Consider the following 23,717-nt stretch of genomic DNA (forward strand, 5'->3'; position numbering starts at 1 on the left):
GTCTAAACCAGGTCTACCACTAAACCAGGTCTAAACCAGGTCTCAGGTCTAAAAACCAGGTCTAAACCACCAGGTCTAACCAGGTCTAAACCAGGTCTAAACCAGGTCTAAACCAGGTCTAAACCAGGTCTAAAACCAGGTCTAAACCAGGTCTAAACCAGGTCTAAACCACTAAACCAGGTCTAAACCAGGTCTAAACCAGGTCTAAAACTCACAGGTCTAAACGGTCAGGTCAAAACCAGGTCTCAAAACCAAAACCAGGTCTAAACCAGGTCTAAAACCAGGTCTAAACCAGGTCTAAACCAGGTCTAAACCAGGTTCTAAAGGTCCAGGTCTAAACCAGGTCTAAACCAGGTCTAAACCAGGTCAGGTCTAAAAAGGTCTAAACCAGGTCAAAACCAGGGTCTAAACCAGGTCTAAAACCAGGTCTAAACCAGGTCTAAACCAGGTCTAAACCAGGTCTAGGTCTAAACCAGGTCTAAAAAAACCAGGTCTAAACCAGGTCTAAACCAGGTCTAAACCAGGTCTAAACCAGGTTTAAACCAGGTCTAAACCAGGTTTAAATGAGGTTTAAACCAGGTCTAAACTAGGTCTAAGTCATGTCTTAAAACAAAGTCAAAGCAGGACTAAACCAAGTCTAAACCAGGTCTAAATGAGGTCTCAAAACCAACTCAAAATAGGTCTGAAGCAGGTCTGTAAATCATGAGTAAATCATGTCTAAACAGGACTGAACAAAGTCTCTGAATCAGGTCTAAACTGGGTCTCGAAACCAGGTCTAAACCAAGTCTGTCATGTCTTAAAACAAAGTCAAATCAGGACTAAATCAGGACTAAATCAGGTCTAAATCAGGTCTAAATCAGGTCTAAATCAGGTCTAAATCAGGTCTCAAAACCAAGTCAGAACAGGACTAAACCAAGGTCTGAACCGGGTCTTGAATCCAGAACTGAACCAGGGTCTGATCCGCATCTGATCTGGGTCTGAACCCAGGACTAAACCAGGACTAAACCAAGTCTAATTCAGGACAAATCCACATTTGAACCAGAACTGAACCAAGAACTGAACCAAGGTCTGAACCAAGGTCTGAACCAAGGTCTCAGTAGTTCAAAAAACACTTTTAAAAAATCAAAAAAGTATAATTCAAAATACCAAATAAAAAAGTAAAATAAAATAAATACATTTGCAATTAAATTATTTTGTGTAATCGTGTAGTTTTCGAGTTAAAGAGCCATTAAAATCAACATCAATCAACACTTTCAACACTTTTTATTGAGATTATAAAAAGATGTTCATGTTCTTAAAGACGGCTGTTCATTTTTGAAACATTTACTGATGATTATTTGAACGATTCTTCGCACGGAGATCGACAGAGATTCTAGAGTCGGGTAAAAATGGAAAGAGATTAGACAAAAATGGAAGCGAAACGAGGAAATCCCAGCTGCACGACTCGCTGTGGTCATGTGGTCCAAGCCCCGCCCCCTCTGGTTTACTACAGGCTGTAATCCGACCTGTCAATCATGCGAGCGAAGCCACATGTGAACCAAAACATCTGCGTGAGGTCAGAGACGATGGACGGACTGAGGACGGAGGGGATCATTTACCGACGTACAGATGTTTTACTTCAGAAAGTTTTATTTTAGTTTGAAAATCCCACTTTTTACGTCAGAGGGATCCACAGTGAATCTGCTCTAAACCAGGTCTAAACCAGGTCTGAACCAGGTCTGAACCGGGTCTGAACCAGGTCTGAACCAGGTCTAAACCGGGTCTGAACCAGGTCTGAACCACGTCTGAACCGGGTCTAAATCATGTCTCGAAGCCAGGTCTAAACCAGGTCTAAACCAGGTCGAAACCAGGTCGAAACCAGGTCGAAACCAGGTCGAAACCAGGTCGAAACCAGGTCTAAATCAGGTCTAAATCATGTCTAGAAATCAGGTCTAAATCAGGTCTAAACCAGGTCCAAACCAGGTCTAAATCATGTCTAGAAATCTAAATCAGGTCTAAATCAGGTGTAAATCAGGTGTAAACCAGGTGTAAACCAGGTGTAAACCAGGTCTAAACCAGGTCTAAACCAGGTCCAAACCAGGTCGAAATCAGGTCTAAAATGGGTCAAAACCAGGTCTAAACCAGGTCTAAACCTGGTCTGAACCAGGTTCAAACCAGGTTCAAACCAGGTCGAAACCAGGTCGAAATCAGGTCTAAAATGGGTCAAAACCAGGTCTAAACCAGGTCTAAACCAGGTCAAAACCAGGTCCAAACCAGGTCCAAACCAGGTCTAAACCAGGTCTAAACCAGGTCTAAATCATGTCTAGAAATCAGGTCCAAACCAGGTCTAAACCAGGTCTAAACCAGGTCTAAATCATGTCTCTAATCCAGGTCTGATCCAGGTCCAAACCAGGTCTGATCCAGGTCCAAACCCAGACCAGACCCTGAGTATTATGTAAATAACTCTTCTCTTGTGTTAAACTCAGATTTTCTGTCTCATCTCGTCACATTAAACCCGTGAAAACCCGGTTCATAATTTCCCGTAGAGTCCGGCTGAATTCTCCGAGCGCCGGAGTCTCGGCTCAGACGTGGCACCGATCGGAACAAAACAAACGAAACGACTTCCCAGAATCCTCAGGGGCGACTCTCTCCGATCGAACACGTTTTGTATCAGTCAGCAGAAAAGAGACGGAGCAGAAGACGTGTGGTCAGGAGAGAGAGAGGATGGAGGGAGGGAGGACAGACGGAGAGACGGAGGGAGAGATGTGGTCTGGAGAAAAAAAGAGAAACAGATAGAGAAGGGGAGAAAGAGAGATGTGGTCACAGGAGAGAGAGAGAGAGAAAGGGAGGGAGGGAGAGATGTGGTCAGAAGAGAGATGGAGGGAGAGAGAGGGAGGGGGTCCAGAAGAGGTGGAAAAGTGAGAGGGGGAGAGAGAGAGAGACAACAGAAGAGAGAGGGAGGGAGGGAGGGAGAGAGAGAGGGGCTGCAAGAAGAGGGAAGGAGAGAAGAGGGAGAGAGAAGAAGAGAGAGAGGAGAGGAGAGAGAGAGATAGAGAGAGGACAAGAGCGAGAGAGAGAGAGAGGAGAGAGAGATAGAGAGAGGACAAGAGCGAGAGAGAGAGGGGGGGGGGGTCCAGAAGAGGTGGAAAAAGTGAGAGGGGGAGAGACAACAGAGGAGAGAATGGATGAAGGAGGGAGAGAGGGAGAGGAGAAGAGATGTGGTCACAGGAGAGATGGAGAGAGAGAGAGAGGGAGGGAAAGAGGGACCTCAAGAAGAGGGGGAGGAGAGAGGAGGGGGGAGAGAAAAGTGAGACAGACAAGAGGAGGAGAGAGGAAGAGAACAAAACATGGAACAGAGAGAAAGAGACAGATAGAGGAGAGGAGGGGAGGGGAGAGAGAGGGAGAGAGGGAGGGGAAGACGGATAGACAACAGAAGAGAGAGTGAATGAATGACAGAGAGATGACGAGGGAGAGATGGAGAACGAGACAGAGGGAGTGACCACAAGAGGTGGAAAAGAGAGAGAAAGAGAGCGACAAGACAGAGGAGGGGAGAGAGATACACACAAGACATGGAAAGGAGAGAGAGAGAGAAAGAGAGGGACAAAACAAAGGACAGAGAAAGAAAGAGAGAGACCACAAGTTATGGAAGAGAAGAGATGACGAAGGAGAGATGGAGAGCGAGACAGCGGGAGAGAGAGAACTAGAGAGAGACAAGACGAAAATGAGAGAGAGAGACAGAGAGAGATACAAGACATGGAAAAGAGAGAGAGAGACAAAAAAGAGAGATAAAACAAAGGACAGAGAAAGAAAGAGACACAAGACATGGAAAAGAGAGAGAGGGGTGAGAGAGAAAAAGGGAGACAAGGCGGAGAAGAGGAGGAGAGAGAGACCACAGGACATGGAAAAGAGAGAGAAAGCGAGGAGTGAGAGATGAAGAGCGAGACAGAAGGAGAGAGACAAGACATGGAAAATGAGAGAGAGAGAAACAAGACAGAGGAGGGGAGAGAGACGCACAAGACGTGGAAAAGAGAGTAGGGGAGACACAGAGAAAGAGAAGAGTGAAAGAGTCAAAAATATCGAAAATCACACACCAATCGATACTAAAGCTAATATCGAAACCAGATCCTCGTTTTTCGCAGGTTTCGATATTAAAAAACTCCAATCGACAAAACAGAAATGAAACTTTTTTTGCGTCTGAAATGGAGTTTGAAAGTTTAGTAGGTGAGAAACGATAGAAAAGAGAAGAAAAGAGAGAGAAGGAGGGACGGAAAAAGACGAGGTCAGAGAGACGAGGGGCAAAGAACCACAAGAATTGGACGGAAAGAGGAGAGAGAGAGAACGAGGGATCGGTCAGAAGAGTGAAAGTAATGACATCAGACGGAATAATGGAGGAATGTGGAAAGAGGGAAGAGAGAGAGAAAGAAAAGAGAGAGAGAGAGAGAAACCACAAGAATGATGGAAAGAGAAAGACGAAGTGAGAGAAGAACGATGTGGTCAGTTGGTAGAAGAGTTAGAAGAACCGCAAGAACTGGAAAAGAGGGGAGGAAAAGAGAGAGAGTAAGGAGAAAAAGAAGAGAGAGAGAGAGAGAGGGGAGGAGAGAGAGATCGGTGAAGAAGTTTAGAGATATCACAAGAGAAATAAAGGGAGGAAGAGAGAGAAAGAGGAGGAGAGAATGGTCACGATGAGTTGGTGAAGATGGGAAGAGGAGAGAGAAAAGGGGGAAGAGAGAGAAAAAGGGGGTAGGAGAGAGAGGGAAAGAAAAACAGGGTAGGAGAGAGAAAGAGAAAGAAAACGGGGTAGGAGAGAAAAAAAAGAGGAAGAGAGAAAAGGGGTAGGAGAGAGAGAGAAAGAAAAACAGGGTAGGAGAGAGAAAGAAAGAAGAGGGGAAGAGAGAGAAAAAGGGGGTAGGAGAGAGAGAGAAAGAAGAGAGGAAGACCGAAAGAAAGAGGGTAGGAGAAAGAAAGAAAAATGGGTAGGAGAGAGAAAGAAAGAGGGGAAGAGAGAGAAAGAGAAAGGAGTAGGAGAGAGGGAGAAAGTGGAGGGGAAGAGAGAAAAAAAGGGGTTATGAGAGAGGAAGAAGAGGGAGATAAATGGGAGAAGAGAGAGAGAGGAGGATAGAGAGAAAGGGGGTGGAAGAGAGGAAGAAAAGGAGGAAGAGAGAGAGAAAAATGGGGTAGGAGAGAACAAGAGAGGGGAAGAGAAAGAAAAAGGGGGTAGGAGAGAAAGAAAAGGGGAAGAGTGAGAAAGGGGGAGAGAGAGAGAGAGAGAAAGAAAAGAGGGGAATAGAGAAAGAGGTGGAGAGAGTAGTTGTGATATGAGCTTGTAAAGATGGAAAGAGGAGAGAAAAAGAGGGAGGAAGAGCGAAAGGGGAGAAGAGAGAGAGAGAAAGAGGAAAGAGAAAGAGGGGTGAGAGAGAGAAAGAGGAGAGGAAGAGAGGGGGGATGTGAGAGAAAGCAGGGGGAGAGAAAGACGAGAGAAGAGAGAGAAAGAAAAAGGGGGTAGGAGAGAAAGAGGAGAGAGAAAGTGGGGTGAGGGAGAGAAAGACGGGGGAGAGAGAGAGAGATGGAGGAGGGGAGAAAGAGGAGGGAAGAGAGAGAGAAAGAGGAAAGAGAAAGAGGAGGGAAGAGAGAAAGACGAGAGAAGAGAGAGAAAGAAAAAGGGGGTAGGAGAGAAAGAGGAGAGATAAAGTGGGGTGAGAGAGAGAAAGACGGGGGAGAGAAAGAGGAGGGAAGAGAGAGAGAGAAAGACGAGAAGAAGAGAGAGAAAGAAAAGGGGGGTTGGAGAGAAAGAGGGAAGAGAGAGAGAAAGAGGAGGGGGGACAAAAAGGGGAGAAGCGAGGGAGAGAAAGGGGGTGAAGAGAGAGAATGGGGGAGAGAAAGAGGGAAGCGAGAAAGAATAGGGAAGAGAGAGAGAGAGAGAAAGAGAGGAGAGAAAGAAGGGAGAGAAGAGAGGAGAGAATGTTCATGATACGAGTTGGTAAAGATGGAAAGACGAGAGAGAGAAAGAAAGGGGGAGACGGTGGTCATGATTTGAGTTGGAAAATATGAAAAGGAGGAGAGAGAGAGAGAAGGACAGAAGCGAGGGAAGAGAAGGAGGAGGAGAGAGAAAAGAGGTGAGAGTGGTCAGGGCAAAGAGGGTGACACGAACCACATGATATGGGCTGGAAAATGTGGGAAGAGAGAAAAGAAGAGAAGGAGAGAGAGGAGAGAGAGAGAGAGAGAGTGAGAGGTCAGTGGTCAGTGGTCTCGTAACAGGCCAAAACCAGAAGAATTTGGTGCAGCCGGATCCAGAGAAAAAAAAAAAACAGAGAGAGAGAAAAAGATGGAACAGAGTCGGTGAAAGATTCTCTCAAACTCCACCAGAAAAATCCAAACACGAAACAAACGCGGAGTCGAAACACGTCACGGAAACGACTTCATTATTGTGACTCAAATAAAAGATTCAACGAGTGAAATTGGGCAGAAACAAAACTCAGAAAATATTTACAATCTCAGGTTTTCAAATCAAATATTTTGGAATAATAAATAAAAGTTGGTTGACAAAACAAAACAAAATAAATAAATAAACGGCAAAATCTGCGACTCCTGTTTTGTTCGAAAGAGAAAATTAGAAAATGTCAAAACATAAATTTTACTCATCAAAACTGTGAAAATGTTTTAGTCCTGGTTTAGTCCTGGTTTAGTCCTCATTCAGTCTCGTTTTAGTCCTGTTTTAGTCCTAGTTCAGTCCTGGGTTCAGTCCTAGTTTAGTTCTGTTTTAGTCCCGTTTTAGTCCCGGTTTACTCCTGGTTCAGTCCTGGTTTAGTCCTAGTTTAGTCCTGTTTTAGTCCTGGTTTAGTCCTGGTTTAGTCCTGTTTTAGTCCCGTTTTAGTCCCGTTTTAGTCCTGGTTCAGTCCTGGTTCAGTCCTGGTTCAGTCCTGGTTTAGTCCTGGTTTAGTTCTGGTTTAGTCCTGGTTCAGACCTGATTTAGTCCTGTTTTAGTCCTAGTTCAGTCCTGGGTTCAGTCCGGGTTCAGTCCTGTTTTAGTCCCGTTTTAATCCTGGTTTAGTCCCGTTTTAGTCCCGGTTTAGTCCTGGTTCAGTCCTGTTTTAGTCCTGGTTCAGTCCCGTTTTAGTCCTGGTTTAGTTCTGTTTTAGTCCTGTTTTAGTCCTAGTTTAGTCCTGTTTTAGTTCTGTTTTAGTCCTGGTTTAGTCCCGTTTTAGTCCTAGTTTAGTCCTGTTTTAGTCCTAGTTTAGTCCTGGTTTAGTCCTAGTTTAGTCCTGTTTTAGTCCTAGTTTAGTCCTGGTTTAGTCCTGGTTTAGTCCTGTTTTAGTCCTAGTTTAGTCCTGTTTAGTCCTGTTTTAGTCCTGTTTTAGTTTAGTCCTAGTTTTAGTCCTGTTTTAGTCCTAGTTTAGTCCTAGTTTTTAGTCCTGGTTCCGTCCTGTTTTAGTCCTAGTTTTCCTAGTCCTGTTTTAGTCCTGTTTTAGTCCTAGTTTTTAGTCCTGTTTAGTTTTAGTCCTAGTCCTTTTAGTCCTGTTTAGTCCTAGTTTAGTTTTAGTCCTTTAGTCCTGTTTTAGTCCTGTTTTAGTCCGTTTTAGTCCTAGTTTTAGTCCTGTTTAGTCCTGTTTTAGTCCTGTTTTAGTCCTGTTTTAGTCCTAGTTTAGTCCTGTTTTAGTCCTAGTTCAGTCCTGTTTTAGTCCTGGTTCAGTTCTGTGAAGTGATGTTGTATTTTTGAGTCGAGTCTGTGAATTCATGTTCGTACTGGATAAATTGTAATCATCATAAATTTTCATTTGGTGATTTTAATTCTTGTCGCTGTAACTTCTAACTTCATATTCTGATGATAAAACAACACAACACATTTTATGTTCGACTCGACTCATTCCAGAGTTTATGAATATTTATTTTACACTCAACTACAAACAAATACGCACAGATTTTTATCCTCTGAACGTGAATATTTCTGAAAACTTCTTACTCCATTGTCGATGTTGTGTCTGTTCTTCGTGTTCACTTTTTGTCCCGTCTCTCCTCCCGTAGTGTGGTGCCTCTGCTCAAAGAATCTATCGGCATCCTGATGCAGAGAACCCCCCCGTCTTTAGACCACGCCCTCCCCGAGTGCTATCAACGAGTGAGTACTGCACTACCCATAATGCCCTGCCTGAGTATTATTAAAGAGTGAGAACTACACTACCCATAATGCCCTGCCCGAGTGTTATTAAAGAGTGAGTACTACACTACCCATAATGCCCTGCCCGAGTGTTATTAAAGAGTGAGTACTACACTACCCATAATGCCCTGCCCGAGTGTTATAAGAGTGAGTACTACACTACCCATAATGCCCTGCCCGAGTGTTATCAGAGTGAGTACTACACTACCCATAATGCCCTGCCCGAGTGTTATTAAAGAGTGAGAACTACACTACCCATAATGCCCTGCCTGAGTGTTATTAAAGAGTGAGAACTACACTACCCATAATGCCCTGCCTGAGTATTATTAAAGAGTGAGTACTACACTACCCATAATGCCCTGCCCTGAGTTATTAAAGAGTGAGTACTACACTACCCATAATGCCCTGCCCGAGTATTATTAAAGAGTGAGTACTACACTACCCATAATGCCCATAATGCCCTGCCGAGTATTATTAAAGAGTGAGAACTACACTACCCATAATGCCCTGCCTGAGTATTATCAGAGTACTACACTACCCATAATGCCCTGCCTGAGTATTATTAAAGAGTGAGAACTACACTACCCATAATGCCCTGCCTGAGTATTATTAAAGAGTGAGTACTACACTACCCATAATGCCCTGCCCGAGTATTATTAAAGAGTGAGTACTACACTACCCATAATGCCCTGCCTGAGTATTATTAAAGAGTGAGTACTACACTACCCATAATGCCCTGCCTGAGTATTATTAAAGAGTGAGAACTACACTACCCATAATGCCCTGCCTGAGTATTATTAAAGAGTGAGTACTACACTACCCATAATGCCCTGCCTGAGTATTATTAAAGAGTGAGTACTACACTACCCATAATGCCCTGCCTGAGTATTATTAAAGAGTGAGAACTACACTACCCATAATGCCCTGCCCGAGTATTATTAAAGAGTGAGTACTACACTACCCATAATGCCCTGCCTGAGTATTATTAAAGAGTGAGAACTACACTACCCATAATGCCCTGCCTGAGTATTATTAAAGAGTGAGTACTACACTACCCATAATGCCCTGCCTGAGTATTATTAAAGAGTGAGAACTACACTACCCATAATGCCCTGCCTGAGTATTATTAAAGAGTGAGAACTACACTACCCATAATGCCCTGCCTGAGTATTATTAAAGAGTGAGTACTACACTACCCATAATGCCCTGCCTGAGTATTATTAATGATTATAGCTAATACATAAAGAACTACATTTCCCATGATGCTGTGATTTATCAGAACAAACAATGCCAGGCAGTTAGAGCCGCAAGCGACATTGAAGGGCCCCTTACCACCACTAAACCGGTTGTTTGGTTCTGTACATTTATTGGAAAAAAGATAATTTTCTTAATAAAAAAAAGAAGTTAAATGTTAGATAGGCTTAATTACAGGCCAAATTTATTTGTTTTATAATTTTTTTCCCCCTTTCTCCCTGTCTTGTCCTCAGCTGTTATAATGTAATAATATAATGTTCCATCATCAAAAATATCCCAAGAGGTTTTAGAGTTATTTTTATTATGTTTATTTTAAGTTAAATATATGAGCCCGGCATTTGTGTTAACTCCACATTTAACTGCTAAAAGAAATTAACGGGATTTTTATTTTGATACTTTTTTAACTCTGTTTATCTTAAATGAAGGAAGAGTAACAGATAATATTTTAAGTTTCTTGTGAGTAAAATAATGAAACTAAAGTCAAACTAAGGACTAGATAATGACTGATATGAATTTGGTGACCTCTGACCCTTGCCCTGTGCCCCCCCCCCTCAGGTGCAGCAGCTCCAGGGCGTGTATAACCTGCAGGACCCTCACTTCTGGACCCTGTGCACGGACGTTTACATCGGCACCATCAAACTCCTGGTGTCTCCAGACGCAGACACCAGATGGATACAGAGCCAAGCGCACAATATATTCACACAGGTACGAAACGAAACGACACGACGTCAGGCTGGGGGGGGGACTCTACGTGTATGCCTATGACAGAATGTTCAGCAGTTACCAGAGTGACACGACGAACAAAACGTGTTGAGATGATCTGAAAAGAAAAACAATACACAATGGAAGAAATAAAATGTGTGGATGTCCAAACACCGTGAACGTTTTCTGCTCTTAACAACACAAATGTGAGTATTTTAAACCACAAAAAATCTACAAACGCACACAAAAACATAAAAAAAACTCAAATGTTGTGTGCAGATTATTGATCTTTTCCAGCACAGACTGACCTGCTCTGTAGTTATCGGAAAAGGACAAAATGTGTGTTTTTATCAACACAATATTAGTTTTTTATGATAAGAAACTGCATTTAAAGAGTTGAAATCATTAAAAAAATCTAAATAGTTTATACCAAAATGTAGAGCAAAAGTGTCCGAAAAGAATGAGCCCAAAACGGTCAAATAAAATTAAAAAAAAGTTCCTGGATGTTCAAAAACTGCACATTTTCTGCTCTTAATGAGGCGATAGTGAAAAACTGATGAACTCGGTGAACTGATTAACTGATCCTCTGCTGCGGTCGATGAGCAGAGAGTTTAAACATTCTCCAAAAAACCACATCCACACAAAACCTCACTAAAACTTCTCCAAAAACCTCGCCAAAACCTCACCAAATCTCTCATGCTGTTTGCCTGAACGTGCCCAAAATGATGAACCGATGAAAAGTCCAAAGCTCTAAAAATGTCAGAGGGTTAAAGGAGCAGAACTCAGAGACTGAAGCTGTTTTAATAAAATCTCCCAGTGTTTATAAAGTTTGATTCTGATCCGACTGAACTTTATAAAAACATGTCCAAGAGTTTTAATGTTTGACTAAAGACTCAGATCTGAACGAGATGAGGAGAATCCCAGAGCAGTATTGAGTTTCAGAACAGTAGAGGTTTAAAGTAAAGGTTTTACTGTGTCAAACTGGAACCTGACTCTAAAGAGAAGTGAAAAACCTGGGTTAGACCTGGTTTAGTCCAGATTTAGACCTGGTTTAGACCCAGGTTAGTCCAGATTTAGACCTGGGTTAGACCCAGGTTAGTCTAGATTTAGACGAGGTTTAGACCTGATTTAGACCTAGTTTAGTCCAAATTTAGACCTGGTTTACACCTGGGTTAGTGCAGATTTAGACCTGGTTTAGGCCTTGTTTAGTCCAGATTTAGACCTGGGTTAGTCCAGATTTAGACCTGGGTTAGTCCAGATTTAGACCTGGGTTAGTCCAGATTTAGACCCTGGTTTAAACCTAGGTTAATACAGATTTAGATCCTGGGTTAGACCTGGGTTAGGCCTGGTTTAGTCCAAACTTAGGCCTGATTTAAACCTGGGTTAGTTCAGATATAGACCCTGGTTTAGACCTGGTTTAGACCTGGGTTAGGCCTGGTTTAGTCCAGATTTAGATCTGATTTAGACCTAGTTTAGTCCAGATTTATACCTGGATTAAACCTAGGTTAGTGCAGATTTAGACCTGGTTTAGTCCATCTTTAGTCCAGATTTAGACCCGGTTTAGCCCAGATTTTAAGCCTGTTTTAGACTTAGTTTAGAACTGGTTTAGACCTGGTTTAGTCCAGCTTTAATCTAGATTTAGACTTGGTTTAGTCCAGATTTAGACCTGTTTTAGTCCAGATTTAGACCCTGTTTTAGACCTGGTTTAATCCAGATTTAGACCTGTTTTAGATCTAGTTTAGACCTGGTTTAGACCTTGTTTAGTCCAGATTTAGACCTTGTTTAGTCCAGATTTAGACCTGCAGATGGAAAGGAGCTTGGAGCTAAATCTATCAGAGCCTCTTTCTTCAGAGATGTTTTCTGTGCACTGTGTCCTTGTTTTAAACAAATAAAATAAGATTTAGGACACGTTTACAATAAACCCGAGACTAAACCTGGACTAGACCAGAACTATACCAGGACCAGTGTGAACACGGCCTTGGACCTGGTTTTCCACAGAACAAGACCCAGACACTTGGACTTTGTGAACAGTTTATGATTTAAATATGAAGCGTCTCTGATCTTTTCTGACGTCGTTTCCTCGTCACAAACAGAACCGGACGTGTGTTTTGTTTCACTCACACGTGTTTATCTCACAAACTCTAATAATACAGATTTAAACAAACACGTGTGAATGAAACAGAACGCAGGTGCAGGTCTGTTGGGTTTGTTTGTGACGAGGGAGCGGCGTTACAACTTGGTTTAAAGTTCATGTGAGTCCATTAGTGAGACGTCGGAGCTTTTATCTGTGACGGATGGAGCTGCTGTTGGACGTCGTATCGCGGTCGTATTTGGAGCTTTTAAAATCTGTAATGTGATTATTTGTGCCGCACTCGATCATCTCTGCAGCTCGTCTGGAAAAAAAAAAAAACACCACCCACCAAATCCATAAACTGTGAGATGGAAACAGGTCCACGGCCAAAGTCTGAGGTTTGTTTATGCAGCTCAGACTTTAAACAGAACCTGTTCAGAACAGAAGAGCAGCTCTGATACAGACCTGCTCTAGACCTGCCCTAGTCCTGCTCTAGACCTGCTCTAGTCCTGCTCTAGTCCTGCTCTAGTCCTGCTCTAGTCCTGCTCTAGTCCTGCTCTAGTCCTGGTTTAGACCTGCTCTAGACCTGCTCTAGTCCTGCTCAAGACCTGCTCTAGTCCTGCTGTAGACCTGCTCTAGACCTGCTCTAGTCCTGGTTTAGACCTGCTCTAGACCTGCTCTAGTCCTGCTCTAGTCCTGCTCTAGTCCTGCTCTAGTCCTGCTCTAGTCCTGCTCTAGTCCTGCTCTAGTCCTGCTCTAGTCCTGCTCTAGTCCTGCTCTAGACCTGCTCTAGACCTGCTCTAGTCCTGGTTCTAGACCTGCTCTAGACCTGCTCTAGACCTGCTCTAGTCCTGCTCTAGACCTGCTCTAGTCCTGCTCTAGACCTGCTCTAGACCTGCTCTAGTCCTGGTTTAGACCTGCTCTAGTCCTGCTCTAGACCTGCTCTAGACCTGCTCTAGTCCTGGTTTAGACCTGCTCTAGTCCTGCTCTAGTCCTGCTCTAGTCCTGGTTTAGACCTGCTCTAGACCTGCTCTAGTCCTGCTCAAGACCTGCTCTAGTCCTGCTGTAGACCTGCTCTAGACCTGCTCTAGTCCTGGTTTAGACCTGCTCTAGACCTGCTCTAGTCCTGCTCTAGTCCTGCTCTAGTCCTGCTCTAGTCCTGCTCTAGTCTCTAGCTCTAGTCCTGCTCTAGACCTGCTCTAGTCCTGGTTTAGACCTGCTCTAGACCTGCTCTAGTCCTGCTCTAGACCTGCTCTAGTCCTGCTCTAGACCTGCTCTAGTCCTGGTTTAGACCTGCTCTAGTCCTGCTCTAGACCTGCTCTAGACCTGCTCTAGTCCTGGTTTAGACCTGCTCTAGTCCTGCTCTAGTCCTGCTCTAGTCCTGGTTTAGACCTGCTCTAGACCTGCTCTAGTCCTGCTCAAGACCTGCTCTAGTCCTGCTGTAGACCTGCTCTAGACCTGCTCTAGTCCTGGTTTAGACCTGCTCTAGACCTGGTTTAGACCTGCTCTAGACCTGCTCTAGACCTGCTCTAGTCCTGGTTTAGACCTGCTCTAGTCCTGCTCTAGTCCTGCTCTAGTCCTGCTCTAGTCCTGCTCTAGACCTGCTCTAGACCTGCTCTAGTCCTGGTTTAGACCTGCTCTAGACCTGCTCTAGTCCTGCTCAAGACCTGCTCTAGTCCTGCTGTAGACCTGCTCTAGACCTGCTCTAGTCCTGGTTTAGACCTGCTCTAGACCTGGTTTAGACCTGCTCTAGACCTGCTCTAGACCTGCTCTAGTCCTGGTTTAGACCTGCTCTAGTCCTGCTCAAGACCTGCTCTAGTCCTGCTCTAGTCCTGCTCTAGTCCTGCTCTAGTCCTGCTCTAGACCTGCTCTAGACCTGCTCTAGTCCTGGTTTAGACCTGCTCTAGACCTGGTTTAGACCTGCTCTAGACCTGGTTTAGACCTGCTCTCGACCTGCTCTAGTCCTGCTCTAGTCCTGGTTTAGACCTGCTCTAGTCCTGGTTTAGACCTGCTCTAGTCCTGCTCTAGTCCTGCTCTAGTCCTGCTCTAGTCCTGCCCTAGTCCTGCTCTAGTCCTGCTCTAGTCCTGATTTAGACCTGCTCAAGACCTGCTCTAGTCCTGCTCTAGTCCTGCTCTAGTCCTGGTTTAGACCTGCTCTAGTCCTGCTTTAGTCCTGCTCTAGACCTGCTCAAGTCCTGCTCGAGTCCTGCTCTAGTCCTGCTCGAGACCTGCTCTAGTCCTGGTTTAGACCTGCTCTAGACCTGCTCTAGTCCTGGTTTAGACCTGGTTTAGACCTGCTCAAGACCTGCTCTAGTCCTGCTCGAGACCTGCTCTAGTCCTGGTTTAGACCTGCTCTAGACCTGCTCGAGTCCTGGTTTAGACCTGGTTTAGACCTGCTCAAGACCTGCTCTAGTCCTGCTCTAGTCCTGCTCTAGTCCTGCTCTAGACCTGCTCGAGTCCTGCTCGAGTCCTGCTCGAGACCTGCTCTAGTCCTGGTTTAGACCTGCTCTAGACCTGCTCGAGTCCTGGTTTAGACCTGGTTTAGACCTGCTCTAGTCCTGGTTTAGACCTGGTTTAGACCTGGTTTAGACCTGCTCAAGACCTGCTCTAGTCCTGGTTTAGACCTGCTCAAGACCTGCTCTAGTCCTGGTTTAGACCTGCTCTAGTCCTGCTCTAGTCCTGCTCGAGACCTGCTCGAGACCTGCTCTAGACCTGGTTTAGACCTGGTTTAGACCTGCTCTAGTCCTGGTTTAGACCTGGTTTAGACCTGGTTTAGATCTACTTTAGTCCCAGTTCAGACTTGGCCCTCTGTATGTGAGTCCCCGTTAAACCAGATGCCCTTCAGGAGTCTCTGGGTGAACTGTTTGGGCTGGAAGCTCCTGAGATACAACAACACTGAGACTAAAACTGGACTAAAACTGGACTAGGACTGGACTAGGACTGGACTAGGACTGGACTAGGACTGGACTAAAACTGGACTAGGACTGGACTAGGACTGGACTAGGACTGGAAGAGACAAGAAGAGTCAGATGTGAGAACTGGACGAGAACTGAACTAGAACTGTTAGAAAACTGGACTAGAACCGGACTCGAACCGGACTTGAGCTAGATTAGAACTGGACTCGAGCTAGATTAGAACTGGACTCGAACCGGACTCGAGGTAGATTAGAAGTGGACTCGAACCGGACTCGAGGTAGATTAGAAGTGGACTCCAACTGGACTCCAACTGGACTCCAACCGGACTCGAGCTGGACTCAAACCGGACTTGAAATAAACCAGAACTAGACTAGAACTGGATGAGAACTGGGCTAGAAATAAACTAGAACCGGACTTGACCTGGACTTGGCCATAAACTGGACTAGACCAGGACTGAATCTGGACTAACCCTGGACTAACCCTGGACTAACCCTGGACTAACCCTGGACTAACCCTGGACTAACCCTGGACTAACCCGCTCTGTGTCTCTGTGTCTGTGTTTGTCTCCAGGCGGGCGTCCGGCAGCTCTACGTTCAGATCGACGTCGCCGCCATGTGAAGCTCCGCCCCCCCTTCCTCCCGTTGGACCAAAGCCTGACCTTTGACCCGCGCTGAGCCGGGGCGGGGCCGGACTCTCGGGAGGTCACGTGATCGGGTGGGAGGGGCTTAAACTGTGACGGACTCCGAGGCTCCTCCCACTCTCCCGTTTCTGTTCCCGTTTGACGCAGGAACGAGTTTGGATTTTTAAAGCGGCGACGTCGGGAGAAAATCTGAAAACGTGAACGGAAGTCGACGAGAAAAAAACAGATTTTAATTGAGACATAAAGTGAATATTTTTATTTCAGTCTAATTTTCATCTTTTTACTTAAGATTTCTTTTTTTTTTTTTTTTTTTACTTCAGAAACTTCTCGAGTCTTTTCTAAAACACGCACACATTTAAACTGTACGAAGTGTCTTGCCCAAGGACACACAACAACAACAGAGCAGAGACCAGAGGGAATCAAACTCACAACTTTAACTTTAACTATGAGGAAAACTGAAAAATACCGAGGCACATGAAGTGGACTTCAGGTTTGGGTCTGATAACGATTAGAAGAGGTTTAGTCCAGTTTTAGACCTGGTTTAGACCTGAGTTAGACCTGGTTTGGATCAAATTTAGACATGAGTTTAGACCTGGTTTATATCCGGTTTAGATCCAGTTTTGACCTGGTGTAGAACTGGTTTAGACCTGAGTTTAGACCTGAGTTTAGACCTGAGTTTAGACCTGAGTTTAGACCTGAGTTTAGACCTGGGTTAAGACCTGACTTTAGTCCTGAGTTTAGACCTGGGTTAAGACCTGAGTTTAAACCAGTGTTAGACCTAAATTAGGCCTGAGTTAGGCCTGGTTCTGAGCAGTTTTAAACCAGTTTTAGACCTGGTTTAGACTTGGTTTAGTTCTGGTTTAGACCTGGTTTAGATCTGGTTTAGACTTGGTTTAGTTTTGGATTAGACCTGGTTTAGATCTGGTTTAGACTTGGTTTAGACTTGGTTTAGATCTGGTTTAGATCTGGTTTAGATCTGGTTTAGATCTGGTTTAGATCTGGGTTAGACCTGGTTTAGATCTGGGTTTAGACCTGGTTTAGATCTGGTTTAGACCTGGTTTAGACTTGGTTTAGATCTGGGTTAGACCTGGTTTAAACCTGGTTTAGACTTGGTTTAGACTTGGTTTAGACCTGGTTTAGACCTGGTTTAGACTTGGTTTAGACTTGGTTTAGATCTGGTTTAGACCTGGTTTAGACTTGGTTTAGATCTGGTTTAGACTTGGTTTAGATCTGGTTTAGACCTGGTTTAGACCTGGTTTAGACTTGGTTTAGACTTGGTTTAGACCTGGTTTAGACCTGGTTTAGTTCTGGGTTAGACCTGGTTTAGATCTGGTTTAGACTTGGTTTAGACTTGGTTTAGATCTGGGTTAGACTTGGTTTAGACCTGGTTTAGATCTGGTTTAGATCTGGTTTAGACCTGGTTTAGATCTGGTTTAGACCTGGTTTAGACTTGGTTTAGACCTGGTTTAGACCTGGTTTAGTTCTGGTTTAGACTTGGTTTAGACTTGGTTTAGACCTGGTTTAGACCTGGTTTAGTTCTGGTTTAGTTCTGGTTTACTGCAGAATAAGGAACGTTTACATTTACACTAAACACAAGACTAAACCTGGACCAGACCAGAACTACATCAGGACTAAACCAGGTCAAGTCTGAACACAACCTTGCACCTGATTCAGACCTGGTTTAGTCCAGATTTAGTCCTGGTTTAGTCCTGGGTTAGTCCAGACATAGGATATGTTTACACTTCACACATAAAAATTGGGAGAGACTAAACTCGAGACTAAACCTGGACTAGACCAGAACCACACTAGAACTGGGCTAAACTAAGTGTGAATACAACCTTGGACCTAGGTTAGTCCTGGTTTAGTCCAGATATAGTCCTGGCTTAGACCCGTGTTGGTCCAGACTTAGGATATGTTGATGTTTACTTAACACATAAAACTGGGAGTAAACCTGAGACTAAACCTGGACTAGACCAGAACTCGATCAGGACTAAACACGCCAAGTGTGAACACAAATTTGGACTTGGTTTGGACCTGGTTTAGATCTGGTTTAGACCTGGTTTGGACCTGGTTTAGACCTGGTTTGGACCTGGTTTAGTCCTGGTTTAGACCTGGTTTAGACCTGGTTTGGACCTGGTTTAGACCTGGTTTGGACCTGGTTTAGACCTGGTTTAGTCTTGTTTTTTACTGAAGGTACTAGAGTTTCTCATCTCGGTTATGAAAAACTTTTGAATTGAACAGTTTTATTTTTTGTTGTTGTACGTGGTTTTATTTTAATTAATTTATATTTTTCGTTTTATCAGAAGAATCGTGCGTTTCTTTCCTTTTTTTTCCGTCAGTATCAAAACAAAAGTATTTCATTTTTCTGGAGCTGTGAACCGTCCTCGTCCCGTCGACTTCCGCTCCCGTTCGTCTCTCGTCACCTCAGAGCCACCGCGGGTTCGTTTGGATCGTACGCATCATCAGGGCGGGGGCGGGGCTTCCTCTGGACTCCGCCCCCTCCGGACTCCGCCCCCTTCGGACTCCGCCCCCGGTGCAGTGCATTCTGGGTTAAAAAAAAAGTGCCTTGTTTTTTGTTTTTTGTTTCTTTGTTCAGAGACAATCGAAAGTCGCTCGTGTTTTTATCTGGGACCAATTTTTATTTTGTTTTTACTGTGCCAAAACCATGTGACCAAACGATGAGGTGTGGGTTTGTTCTGTCCACACGCGACCAGATTAAAGATTCACAAACGACAAAGTCCAGACTCCGGGTTTAATTTTATTTATAAAAAAAATATTTACAGGATTATAACACGGAACATTTCAGGAAAAGAGTCGTTTTTATTTGTGTATGAAGTTCCTCTGCACTTTGTGTTTGTGTTTGAGACTTTCTGACCCAAGAGACGAACCAGGACTAGACCGGGACTAAAACAGGACTGAACTGGGACTAAATCAGGGCTAGACCGGGACTAAACCGGGACTGAACTGGGACTAAATCAGGGCTAGACCGGGACTAAACCGGGACTGAGCTAGGACTGAATTAACACTATATCAGAACTAAATAAGGACTGAACCGGGACCAAGCCAGGACCAAACCAGAACTGAACCGGGACCAAGCCAGGACCAAACCAGAACTGAGCCGGGACTGAACCAGGATCCAATGTTAACTGAACCTGGATCGAACCAAGACTGAACTGGGATCGAACTGGGACTAAATAAGGCTTGGACTGGGACTGAACTAGGACTAAACCAGGACTGAACCAGGACTAAATCAGGACTGAACCTGGATCGAACCAGGATCAAACCCAGACTGAACCGGGACTGAACCAGGACTGAATCTGGACCAAACCAGCAATAAACCGGGATTGAGCCAGGACTCAACTTGGATCGAACCGGGACTGAACCAGGACGGAACTGGGACTAAACAAGGCTTAGACTGGGACTGAACCAGGACTGAACCGGGACTAGACCAGGACTAGACCGGGACTAGACCGGGACCGAGCTGGGACTGAACCAGAACTGAACTGGTACTAGATCAGGACTAAACCAGGACTGAACCTGGATCGAACCAGGATTGGACCAGGTCTGAACCAGAAATGGACTGGGACTGAACCAGGACTGAGATGGGACTGAAACTGGACTGAACTGGGATTGAACCGGGTCTAGACTGGGACTAGACCGGGACTGAACCGGGATCAAACTGGGATCAAACCTGGATTGAACCAGGACTAAGCCAGGACCAAACTAGCACTCAACCTGGACTGAAACGGGACTAGACCAGGACTAGACCAGGACTAGACCAGGACTAGACCAGGACTAGACCAGGACTTTGAAAAGGCCTCCAGACGTGTTAAACATTTAAACAGATGTTGAGATTTTCTGAAACTTTAAAACTTTAAACGACATAAAAACAAAAACATTTAACTCAGATTCACAGAAACGTTTCACCACAGAAACACTTCAAATGTGTTTTTAAAAACTTTCTCTGTCACATGATTCTGTGTTTTCAGTTTGAGTTTGAGTTTGACACGGGTCAGAGTCGTTCAGATTAAATGTCTGGTGTGTTATTTCTGACGTGGAGTGTGTTGCTCAAGGGTCGAGGCAGAAGGAAAAGACGTCGTTGTCGGCAGGATTCGAACCTGCGCGGGGAAACCCCAATGGATTTCTAGTCCATCGCCTTAACCACTCGGCCACGACAACACACAAGTACCCACAAATACACACACAAGTACACACAAGTACACACAAGTACACACAAGTACACACAAGTACACACAAGTACACACAAGTACACACACACACACACAAGTACACACAAGTACACACAAGTACACACAAGTACACACACACACACACACAAGTACACACAAGTACACACACACACACACACAAGTACACACAACACACACACAAGTACACACAAGTACACACACACACAAGTACACACACACACACAAGTACACACAAATACACACAAAGTACACACACAACAAGTACACACAAGTACACACACACACACACAAATACACACAAGTACACACAAGTACACACACAAATACACACACAAGTACACACAAGTACACACAAATACACACACACACACACACACAAACAAATACACACACACAAGTACACACACACACACACAAGTACACACAAGTACACACACACAAGTACACACACACACACACACACAAGTACACACACAAGTACACACAAGTACACACACACACAAGTACACACAAGTACACACACAAGTACACACAAGTACACACAAGTACACACAAGTACACACACAAGTACACACACACACACACACACACACAAGTACACACACACACCACACACAAGTACACACACAAAGTACACACAAGTACACACACACAACACACAAGTACACACACAAGTACACACAAGTACACACACAAGTACACACAAGTACACACACACACAGTACACACAAGTACACACAAGTACACACACAAGTACACACAAGTACACACACACACAAGTACACACAAGTACACACACAAGTACACACAAGTACACACAAGTACACACACAGTACACACACACACAAGTACACACAAGTACACACAAGTACACACAAATACACACAAGTACACACACATACACACAAGTACACACAAATACACACAAGTACACACAAGTACACACAAGTACACACAAGTGTACACACACAAGTACACACACACACAACACACACACAAGTACACACACACAACACACACAAGTACACACACACACACAAGTACACACACACACACACACACACAAGTACACACACATACACACAAGTACACACACACAAGTACACACAAGTACACACAAGTACACACAAGTACACACAAGTACACACACACACACAAGTACACACACACGACAACACACACACAAGTACACACAAATACACACAAGTACACACACACACACACACAAGTACACACAGGTACACACATGTACACACAAGTACACACACACACAAGTACACAACACACGCAAGTACACACACAAGTACACACAAGTACACAAGTACACACAAGTACACACAAGTACACACACACACACACACACACACACACACAAGTACACACAAGTACACACAAGTACACACAAGTACACACAAGTACACACACACACAAGTACACACACACAAGTACACACAAGTACACACACACACAAGTACACACAAGTACACACACAAGTACACACAAGTACACACACACACAAGTACACACAAGTACACACACAAGTACACACACACACACACAAGTACACACAAGTACACACACAAGTACACACACAAGTACACACACAAGTACACACACAAGTACACACACACAAGTACACACACAACACACAAGTACACACAAGTACACACAAGTACACACACAAGTACACACAAGTACACACACACACACAAGTACACACAAGTACACACACACACACAAGTACACACAAGTACACACACAAGTACACACACAAGTACACACACACACACAAGTACACACAAGTACACACAAGTACACACAAGTACACACAAGTACACACACACACACAAGTACACACAAGTACACACACAAGTACACACACAGTACACACAAGTACACACACAAGTACACACAAGTACACACACAAGTACACACAAGTACACACACATACACACACACACACACAAGTACACACAAGTACACACACAAGTACACACAAGTACACACACAAGACACACACAAGTACACACAAGTACACACACGGAGAGAGAGAAAGAAAAGGGAGGGAGGGAAGTTAGAGTGAGACAGAGTGAGGGAGGAGAAGAGAGACAAAGGGATGGGGGCTAGAGAGAAGAAAAGGGAAAGAGAGAGAACAAGAAAGAATGAGAGAAAACGAGAAAGAGAGAGAAAGAGAACAAGAAAGAGAGTGAGAGAACGAGAAAGAATAAGAAAACGAGAATTAGAAAGAGGGAGAACGACAGAGAGCAGAGAGAGAGAGGAGCTGTAGCTCAAGTACTACAAGTATTACTACTACTAATACTACTACTACTACTACACACTCCTCAGTGAGGTTCTGAACTAAATGTGAAGCACAAATATTGTGAAGATTCATTATATTTGAAAAAAAACCCCAAAAAAACTCAGTTTTTGTCCCAAGTTGCTGTTTTTTTTCACAGATTCGTCTTTGAGACGTCGGCGGCGAAACGAAGGTCAGTAACATAATTATAAAAACTTTAATAACACGACTAATGAAAGGAAAAAATAAAAACATTACAGGACTAAACCAGAACTGGACCAAGTCTGTTATTTCAGTTTGAGTGTTTTTGATTAAAAAGTGACGTACTGTGGCTTTAAATGTCGTCAGTAAAAATGATCAGTTCAAATCTCAGGTTCAGAGTTTCTCGTTTACACTTTGATTTTTCTTCAGTTTGAGTCAAAAGTCGCAGATCAGAATCACACCAAACATGAACCGTCTCCGTCTCTGGTCTCGTGTTTCTCAAGTGTGTTGCTCAAGGGTCGAGGCAGAAGGAAAAGACATCGTTGTCGGCAGGATTCGAACCTGCGCGGGGAAACCCCAATGGATTTCTAGTCCATCGCCTTAACCACTCGGCCACGACAACACACACACACACAAGTACACACAAGTACACACAAGTACACACAAGTACACACAAGTACACACAAGTACACACACAAGTACACACACACAAGTACACACAAGTACACAGTACACACAAGTACACACACACACAAGTACACACACACACACACACACACACAAGTACACACAAGTACACACAAGTACACACACACACAAGTACACACACACACACAAGTACACACAAGTACACACAAGTACACACACACACACAATACACACACAAGTACACACAAGTACACACACACACACACACACAAGTACACACAAGTACACACACACACACACACACACACAAGTACACACAAGTACACACAAGTACACACACACACACAAGTACACACACACAACACACACAAGTACACACAAGTACACACACACACACACACACACACACACACAAGTACACACAAGTACACACAAGTACACACACACACACACACACAAGTACACACACAAGTACACACACACACACACACACAAGTACACACACACACAAGTACACACAAATACACACAAGTACACACAAGTACACACACACACAAGTACACACACACACACAATACACACACAATACACACAAGGTACACACAAGTACACACAAGTACACACACACACAGAGAGACACACAGACACACACACACACACACACACACAAGTACACACAGACACACAGAGACACACACAAGACGGAGAGAAAGAGAGAAGAGGGGAAAAAAAATAAAAATGTTTGTCTAGTTTAAATTTGCTGAGGTGATTCTGTCGCTGAGCAACAACCACAATGTGAACACAGACTAAACCTGTTTAAATGACACAGTCGTTTCTGATTAGAGTTTTTGAAGTTTTCTGTATTTTGTG

General features: G+C 44.1%; 1 protein-coding gene and 2 non-coding genes across 3 annotated transcripts in view; 1 reads left to right on the top strand and 2 right to left on the bottom strand.

Moving 5' to 3' along the window:
• The window catches only part of slc30a7 (solute carrier family 30 member 7), a 38,013-nt gene extending 21,916 nt beyond the window's left edge, over positions 1–16,097 (top strand). The window contains 3 exon segments of the mRNA XM_055164820.1: positions 7,999–8,089; positions 9,938–10,087; positions 15,641–16,097. Coding sequence (XP_055020795.1) covers positions 7,999–8,089; positions 9,938–10,087; positions 15,641–15,688 — 289 coding nt within the window. The 3' untranslated portion in view covers positions 15,689–16,097.
• A 3,710-nt stretch (positions 16,098–19,807) lies between these two features.
• On the bottom strand, positions 19,808–19,889 carry trnas-aga (transfer RNA serine (anticodon AGA)). Its single transcript has one exon. It is a non-coding gene; the product is annotated as a tRNA-Ser (tRNA).
• A 2,850-nt stretch (positions 19,890–22,739) lies between these two features.
• Positions 22,740–22,821, bottom strand: trnas-aga (transfer RNA serine (anticodon AGA)). The gene has a single exon. It is a non-coding gene; the product is annotated as a tRNA-Ser (tRNA).
• Between the last annotated feature and the right edge of the window lie 896 nt (positions 22,822–23,717).

Source organism: Boleophthalmus pectinirostris, unplaced genomic scaffold (assembly GCF_026225935.1).
Source record: "Boleophthalmus pectinirostris isolate CB_2022bp ecotype Guang Dong unplaced genomic scaffold, ASM2622593v1 HiC_scaffold_7, whole genome shotgun sequence".
NCBI lineage: Eukaryota > Metazoa > Chordata > Actinopteri > Gobiiformes > Gobiidae > Boleophthalmus > Boleophthalmus pectinirostris.